The 8,687-nt window shown below is 37.2% G+C and overlaps 1 protein-coding gene across 1 annotated transcript; it reads right to left on the bottom strand.

The window, feature by feature from the left end:
- Positions 1-3,903: 3,903 nt before the first annotated feature.
- Positions 3,904-7,835, bottom strand: LOC142160346 (uncharacterized). Its single transcript, XM_075215264.1, has 3 exons — positions 7,765-7,835; positions 6,693-6,877; positions 3,904-6,461 (listed from the first exon to the last, which is right to left on the bottom strand). Exons 1-3 carry the CDS (start codon positions 7,790-7,792, stop codon positions 5,922-5,924), a joined length of 753 nt encoding a protein of 250 aa, XP_075071365.1. The 5' UTR covers positions 7,793-7,835; the 3' UTR covers positions 3,904-5,921.
- Between the last annotated feature and the right edge of the window lie 852 nt (positions 7,836-8,687).

Here is an 8,687-nt window from a genome sequence, read left to right as displayed (position 1 = left end):
GAAGTTGGTGTCATATTCAAGTCTAATACTGTAAACTTATCTGTATTTATTTTATAATTGGAAATTGTGCTGTATTATTCTATTTCTTGGAATAGCTCAGGTAGAGATATGTGGGGGTTGGTTACAGTCAGAATGACATCATTTGCGTAAAGAGCAATCTTATGTTCGCATGTAGATGTTTTGATCCTAGAAATATACGAGTTAAGTTGGACTCGGGCCGCTAGGGGCTTCATGATCAGAGCGAAAAACAAGGGTGAGAGGGGGCAGCCCTGGCGGGTACCGTTTTGGATTTAGAAAGGCAAGAGTATATAGCCATTCGTCAGGACCATGGCCGAAGGGTTATAGTATAAGGCTGATATGCCCTTACAAAAAGCCCCTTGGATCCCCATGCCCACCAGTGTTTGCTGCATAAATGGCCAGGCTACTCGATTGAATGCTTTTTCAGCATCTAAGGACACCACCAGAGCAGGAAGGGCAGAACGGTTAGCATAATGAATAAGATCGATAAGTCTTCTGGTATTATCTAAAGCCTGTCGGTTGGGTACAAAGCCTACTTGGTCAAGGTGTACTAGTGAGGGCAATACTTTGCCCAATCTATTGGCTAAAATTTTTGCAAATAATTTCAAGTCTACATTTCATCATCATAATCATCACCATTTATTTATATAGCGCCACTAATTTTGCAGCGCTGTACAGAGAACTCACTCGCATCAGTCCCTGCCCCATTGGGGCTTAAAGTCTAAATTCCCTAACACACACACACACACACACAGATGAACACACAGACTAGGATAATTTGTTAGCAGCCAATTAACCTACCAGTATGTTTTTGGAGTTACATTTAGTAATGATATTGGTCTGTAGTTGCCTGCATTTGTAGGATCTAGATCTGGTTTGGGTATTACTACTATCCCTGCTCTAGTAGTAGCCCCATCAAAGTTTTCACCGGAGAGTATGGCATTGAACAACCCAAGGAGCATGAGTATCAGGGAAGCTCGAAATTTCTGACAATAAAGTGCAGTGAAGCCATCGGGAACAGGAGCTGAACGCCTCTTGAGGGATTTGATGGTCTGTACTATTTCTACTGATGTAATATTTGTGTTAAGGGATTCCAGTTGTGCTTCTGAAAATTTGGGGAGATGACATGTATGGAGATATTTGTTTATGTCATTTTTCAGTTGTGTGGGATTGGTAGCTGTTGATGGGAGATTGTATAGCGTAGCATAAAAATCTCAAAATCTTTGTGCTATGAGTTTTGGGTCGTGTATTAGGGAGCCATCCGCAGCTTTTAGAACCAGTATTCGATTACGTGTGCGGCGCATCTTAAGTTTGTGTGCAAGGATAGCGTCTGCCTTGTTTCATCTTTCATAAAATTGTTGACGAACCCACAGAAGGGAGGTAGCTGATGTTTTAGAGAGTATTTCATTTAATTGACCTTTTAAGGAGAGTAACTTTTGACATGTGCATTTTTTGGGATATTGGTGATGCTGGGTGGTAATATCAGTTATTTGATTTTCCAGAGTCTTAATATGTTTTTTTTCAGCACGTTTGCGGGCTGTTGCCAAATGAATCAAGACACTACACAGAGTAGCTTTATGCGCCTTCCAAAGTATTGCTTGTGGAATCTCCGGAGTTGCATTATGAGTGACGTAATCTTTTAATGCATTGGTGACCTCAAGAACATTTTCATTGTTAATAAGTAATGATTCATTGAGGCCCCACTTAGGACGAGCACAAGGAGGGAGGAAAGTTCGCATTTCAGGCTCAATTCCTGAGTGATCGGTCCAAGACACGGGTAGAATCTGGAGTCCGAGAAGTGCCTGTGCGGTGTTGTGATCCACATAAAAGAAATCTATATGAGAGTAACGATTATGGGGAGCAGAGAAGTGTGTGTAATCTCTTGCGGCAGGGTAGATAACCCGCCAGGCATCATATAGGTTATGTTGGGTAAGTTGTGATTGTAGCTTGCGTGACTCTGTCAGATGGCCTGGAGAGATGTGTTTAGTTGTAGAGCAGTCAAGTAAGGGGTCTAGGATAGTATTAAAGTCTCCATCCATAGTTATCATACCCGTGTGGGCCTGGGAGAGATGCTGGAAAAACTCGGTGTAAAAAGCACCCTGCTGCACATTAGGGGCATAGACTGAAATCAGGACAATTGGAGCGCGTTCTAGTGTGCCCATGAGTATTATGTATCGGCCTTGGACGTCTGAGATCTCAGATGTGATCGTAAGTGGGATTCTATTATGTATCCGTATATCAGTGCCTCTACGTTTAGCATCAGATGTGGAGTACTTAACATGTGGATATTGTTGGACATATTTTATCTGTAATATATAAGACTCCTTCAGCTTCTGTAAAGTGGATAATCCAAGTCGCTGGTGAGGACAAAGTTTACCCACTAGTAAGGTCAGCGGCATCCTTTATTAAGCTATACTTTAACTAGATAATTTACTCAACTGTTATCCCAATATATCCCAATGTAAGTTCATAATATATTTATTTTTAAAGGTAGCCAATATATTATAAAGCTGTGTGGTATAGGCCAACAAATAAGAATCTTTGTTGGAAATGGGGAACAATGGGTTCTCTTTGCAGAACATGTCCTAACATGTACAGTTGCAAAGTATTCATAGTATAAAGGAATGACCAGAAGTACCTAGTGGTGTTTATCAAATGACAATGAGCATTAGCAGGAGTCCGCTCTTAGTTCTTATCTTGTAATTCAATTCATTATAAGAGATTAATTAGCAAAATCAACTTAAACATCTTAAAATGTGGTGCACATATAAATCAATGTTACCAAGTTAGAAATCTAATCCTCGCCTATGCTTTATATTGGGTTTTTATTTTTCCACACAAACTGGTGGCATTACATGTTCAGATGTCTGGTCAGCTTTTGTACATATATCTCCATTTTGGTAAAATAGTTTACAGAATTTTGTTTTTTCTTTGTTCATAATGGTATAGGTTCACTTTTATTTTATATACAATAGCATATAATGGCAATCACACCTATTGAAGCAGGGGAATCAGCTGTGAGAGACCTTCTATATCTCCCATTATGTGCTGTGCTCTTACAAACTCAAGAAGAAAAGGGACTTTTGCTGATAAAAATAGTCACACACGTTAATAATGCCCCAAAATTAGTACAATGCCCAATAATCAATCTGGTTATTATTGGGCATTTACATAAATATGGTTGGAGTGTGGAAATTGTCAGCCAGTGTGCATAGTCGACGTCTGGTCACACAAAGAATGATCCAGCAGCTCAACTGGAGTGCTAAATTCCCGAATATTGTCAGGCTTAGCCACCCATGTGTTCGCCCAAACTGTAAAGTATGGAATTAGATGCAAAAGAGAGGTGTGCCTAATAGTTAAATGGTGTTAGAAAACTATGCCAAAAAATCACTATAGTCAGCTCATTCACATAAAGGTATTGTACAAACCTGTGTGTATACTTTTAATAGTATGCATGCAGTCCTTTGGAGCTCCTCCTCAGTGCAGGGACTAGATTTACTAAACTGCGGGTTTGAAAAAGAGGAGATGTTGCCTATAGCAACCAATCAGATTCTAGCTGTCATTTATTTAATGCACTGTACAAAATGACAGCTAGAATCTGATTGGTTGCTATATCATATATAACATCTGCACTATTTTAAACTCGCAGTTTAGTAAATATACCCCTAGGTCTAGTTGGTTCAACAAGGGATGAGTGGCGATGTAAAGTCAAGAAATGTTTAAACTTTATTTAAACTAACAAACATAACTAATGTGATTTGTTACCGTATTGCTCACATCATCATGGAAAGAGTCCAGAATGAGCTTTAGCAAATATAAAAATGGGTTCACAAAAGCCGCTTTAAAGATCTTTTTATTAGTCAATTGCAATGTCCATCAGATCATTTTAAAAGCATCAACAACCTATGTATGCTCCACATGAGAAAATAATTGTAACATACCTACATGTAGGGTTAACACTTTTAAAAAATATTATACAATCTTTAAAAACAGAAACAACTGAATTACAATGTTTAAAGAGATATATAATAAAAAATAAAAAACAGAATGCCACAAATAGTGTGGCAGTGACAGGGTCCAGAGGTGAGGGAGGCCCGGCACCATCTCTAAAGCCTATGCTTCCCACTGAGGGCCCCCACTCTTCTGTCAAAAGAGCAGAGAAGCTCCAGTAGGGCATTGATGGGCCTACCCCAAAATTTTACTATGGGCCAGGAAATGCACTATTTTGCAAGTGACTAGGAGTTAGCCTTTGCTTGAATCTGCTTACATTAAAATTGCTTTATAGTGCGTATTTGGATGTGGATGTAGTGTCTGGTCAGGTCTTTTGTTGTTATATCCAGGTGTGAACGCAGTGGGTGTTTTTAGGTATTCATTCAGAATATCTCCCACCAGGGAACAGGCATGTATCTAGTCAGGGGTCAACCAAGAAAAAGCCCAACCTGTCTCAGCCCCCGATAATCACAAATTGTCAAAATCAACAGCTCTTTGGTAATTTCTGACAAGGACACTGATTGGACAGATATAGGAGACTCTGTGCAATCAGCACCTGTTAGAAATTGCTCTTCTTTCCATGTCAAATGAATCTCAAATATGGTCATTTGTAATAACTGCCTGTAACTTCTTCCATATATGTCTGTGAAGATGCAAAGTGCTAACATGCAGCTTCTTTTTTAGCCTTACTTGCCCTTAAAAGCATTACAAGGAGACAACATATAACCAATTGAAACAAAAATGTAAAAAAAAAAAAAATCCAAAAAATAAATAAATCAGTAAATAAAAACTGTAGTACAACTAGTGTAGTACACCAAATAGTGTGAGCGTTTTATACAGCCGAGTATAGCTCCAGGTTTATTCGATGTAGATAAATACTTTGTTTTAATTACAGACATAATTTAATAAACATTGTAGGAACTTCATAGTCAGAATGTACAAGGGAATTTAAATAAACATTGCATATTTTTTTTCACACATTGCAACTGTTTAGGGCAGGGAGAGTTTAGCTTCTATGTTTAGGGTAACTATCATATCTGTAGCCCAACACACTTCACACCTTCTGGATGTAAGATAAAGCCAGTGTACATCAAATGTTTATTGTCATGTCTGAACTACATGTCTGTCTAGTGAGCTTGCAAACCAGGGGAATGCTGTCTGACTCTCCCCACAGCCTTAATGCTAGTTTAAATAATTGTCATGTTTATTACAGCTGATTGATCTGTTTATAACTTTGATCCCCAATGTGCATTAGTCAACATTGTAAAGAGTTCTATAGTCAAGAGAATATAGCCCACATTTTTTATTTTTCTAATACATATATACAATACATGCACACTGATGTAGATTATTTAGAGCAGTAGTTAGTTTTAGTTAGCCATCTTTGGGTAGGGATGTACATTAAGGTCTTTAAAGGAGACCTGATTACATATTTGCTATTAATTTGCTAATTGAATGCTTGTTAATACACCTAATTGGTATGTTTTCAATGTTAATCATCTATGTGCTTCTGAACATTCTACAAAATAATTGTGTAGTAATCATATTTGTATATGATGTTTAATGTACAAACTTTATTGTCAAGAGTGAAAACAGAAAGAAAAAAGAGACTAAGATAAAAATATATAAAGAAAAAAATTACAAATTCAACATTCAAATTACAGAAAACATGAACATAGCTAAAATCCCATGGTCTTTGGCAATACATTTATTATTTGCCATTGTCTTCCAAACTGCTGAGCTGTGTAAAAAATATTACAGGACAATATTCCCATTCTATCTACAGTATGGTCATAGGTCAGAGGGCTGTCATGTCTTCTGGATTCCTTACTATACACGTTTACATAAACACTTATTGCTCAGGTGTGGAATATTAGGTGTAAGAAGAAAGATTTCAGTGTATAATTACATTATCAGAGCAGGTCATCGGTAACACCAGTGAAGTTGCTGTTGGCTTGTTCTGTCCAGAATGGCTGAAACTCTTCCAGAATGTCTAGTAAGGATAATTCCTGTGTTGCGCCATGAACAGGTTCCTTTGAGTTGACAAAAGTTGTTGAGTATTCAGTTCCACTAGTCTTCAATATGCAGGTGGGATGTTGTAGGTGACTGCTGGAAACCGGTTGCATATATGGATGGTACTGTTGTGCAGTGGTGACAGTAGATGTCACCGAATTTATTACCTGGTGATGTGTTGGCCACCAGGAATTATGATGTTGGGGACCGACTACACTGTTCATATGTAAGTGGCTCAATGACTGGAAAGGAAGTGCACAGTTCTTATTGATGTATTCTTGTTTTTCATTGTATCCCATTTTATAGCATTCCTTTTCAGGCTGTGGATTGCTGACCTGAGGGACCTGATTACACTGTTGCCATTCCACTTGTTGAGGCAGATTCTCTCCTTCTTGTTCCTTCTTTTTGCTCTTTCTGGCTCTTCTGTTTTGAAACCAGACCTAGGAATATAAAGATATCTTCTTTAAAAATCTGTGGTGAGAATGTTATCTTCAATTATTAATACTTTAGAGCAAATTCAATATAGAGAAGAAAACTACCAGCCATCAGAAGAAATATATTAATAGTTACTTATAATTATAATTAAAAGTGAGCATGAAATATGATGCTCGATCCAAACTTATAACAATCAGGGCCAGTTTTCAGACTTATGTTATTCCATGTTTAGGTACCTGGATTCTGGATTCATGGACTCCTGTGAGATGGGCAAGTTTTTCCCTCAGTGAAATGCCTGGATAAGGGTTTATTTCAAATGCTTTAAGCAACAAATCCATGTGGAATTGGTTGTACACTGTGCGCCTCCTCCTGACCTTCCCTCTGATGGAACTGGATGCTATCACTTGCACAGTATGTCTGTCTGTAATAAACCAAACATCATATTATAGAATTTTCATACTACACACTATACAGCACACACAATAGCCACTTACTGTATATAACAAATCATTACACAGCATAGGCAAATATTAACATTTATAAACTAAAATTTCTTATGAAAATAAAAAGCGTTAATATAACTGTCAAAATAGCAAATAAAATGACTGCATTTTGAGATATGACATTTCACATTTATTCTAACTTTGTTTCCCTACTAATAGTTTAATATTAATATATTTAGCCATAGTTCATAGCATGTTGCTAGCATTGTATACATGCTCTACATTGTAACTTTATTAACGAAAAATTGTGAACATTGCAACATAGTCAAAAGAGTGTGAACATGTAATGTGTTATAGAAAATAACTATGTTTTGATATGGGATGACAATTGTGGGGTGGCACACAATGGAAAGATTTCATAACATGAATGCTATGGTTCAATAAGTGACAACCTTCATTAGTTCTCTGTAAGCTCTCGCTAGACATCATAGCAGCTGTTATAGCAGAAATAGGCAACACTCAGCTGTTGCGGAACTATAAATCCCAGTATGATGTGTTAGTCATGTACCGTTAGAACATGCTGGGACTTATTGTTCCACAGAAGCTGGAGAGCAGAGCCTCAAATTATCTAAACCCTGGAAGATTGTGGGAGGCTACAAATTACATGTATAATGTAAAGTTATAGTGCACAGGGACAGCTGCAAACCATCTGCTGTGCTGTTCACCTCAAGAGAAGTTACAATGTAGATATTCAGGGTTTGTTTTTATGTAATAACCTAAATATACTCAAACTCTTTATAGTAACATAGAATAGAATCTAGGAAGAAAGTGGTTTAAACCACTTATCTTTAAACATGCTACCTACCTTTAATTTTGTTACCAGGCTCTGTCATCTTGATCTCAGCAGATGTTGTCTGGATGACGACTACCTTCACTTCATCTGACACAGAGAGGACACTTGTGCTTTAATACAGTCTCACTTCTTCCCAAGATATGTATATGTGAAGGTGTACATGTCTACTGCCAACTTATTCATTTAAAATTGTTAAGCTGACACTGGCCACCCCTCTTTGCCTGTCTTTTGTGCTAATCGGGGCAATACACAACTGGAGGAGACTCTAAAGACTCCTATTTAACACACCTTCCCAAAGACACTGACAATTCAATACACATCTGATTAGCCTGACAGAGTTAAAATGGAAGTCAGCGGAAATAGGATACGTATAATAAAACTATACGATGTAATATAATTATAATTATCTGAAAGGCCATTTTGATTAATAAAACCAATGAGTAACCAAATGCTAATGTGGTTGAGAATACATGATAAATCATCCATATTTCCGGATACCTGTTACTTCTCCATCTAGCACAGCTACCAATTTCAACTTGTAGATGAAGGTTTCTAGCCTGCGTGTTGGGTTTGGTCCCCACTCAGTACCCATATAAGAAAAGATTCAGTAAGCTTTAGTCAAATTATAATATACGCTTTACACTGTTCAAAACTATACAAAATTATTAAATGTACAACTGCTAACAGAGAGCGTAATATATAAATATATATATATATATATATATATATATATATATATATATATATATATATATATATATTAGAAGGAAAAGGAAAGCAAAGCACCTGATAGTGTAGTATTTCTGGAACTATAGCCAAAAATAAGGGTGGTATTGTATATGCGTACTGAATAAATTCTTCATAAGGTGTGTAATAGTTGTGATCTTTACAGATTGCACCCAGGTATTGTCCAAGGCTCCACAACATATATAGAA

The sequence above is a fragment of the Mixophyes fleayi genome, chromosome 6 (assembly GCF_038048845.1).
Source record: "Mixophyes fleayi isolate aMixFle1 chromosome 6, aMixFle1.hap1, whole genome shotgun sequence".
Lineage (NCBI taxonomy): Eukaryota > Metazoa > Chordata > Amphibia > Anura > Limnodynastidae > Mixophyes > Mixophyes fleayi.
The sequence above is the reverse complement of the archived record's forward strand: the minus strand, read 5'-3'. Positions and strand labels throughout refer to the sequence as shown.

Coding starts and splice junctions, on each gene's coding strand:
- LOC142160346 (XM_075215264.1), bottom strand. CDS start 7,792: ATGACAGAGCCTGGTAACAAAATTAAAG. Junction 6,878..7,764: donor GCCTGGTAACAAAATTAAAG/GTAGGTAGCATG, acceptor GGTTTATTACAG/ACAGACATACTGTGCAAGTG. Junction 6,462..6,692: donor TCCATGAATCCAGAATCCAG/GTACCTAAACAT, acceptor TTATATTCCTAG/GTCTGGTTTCAAAACAGAAG.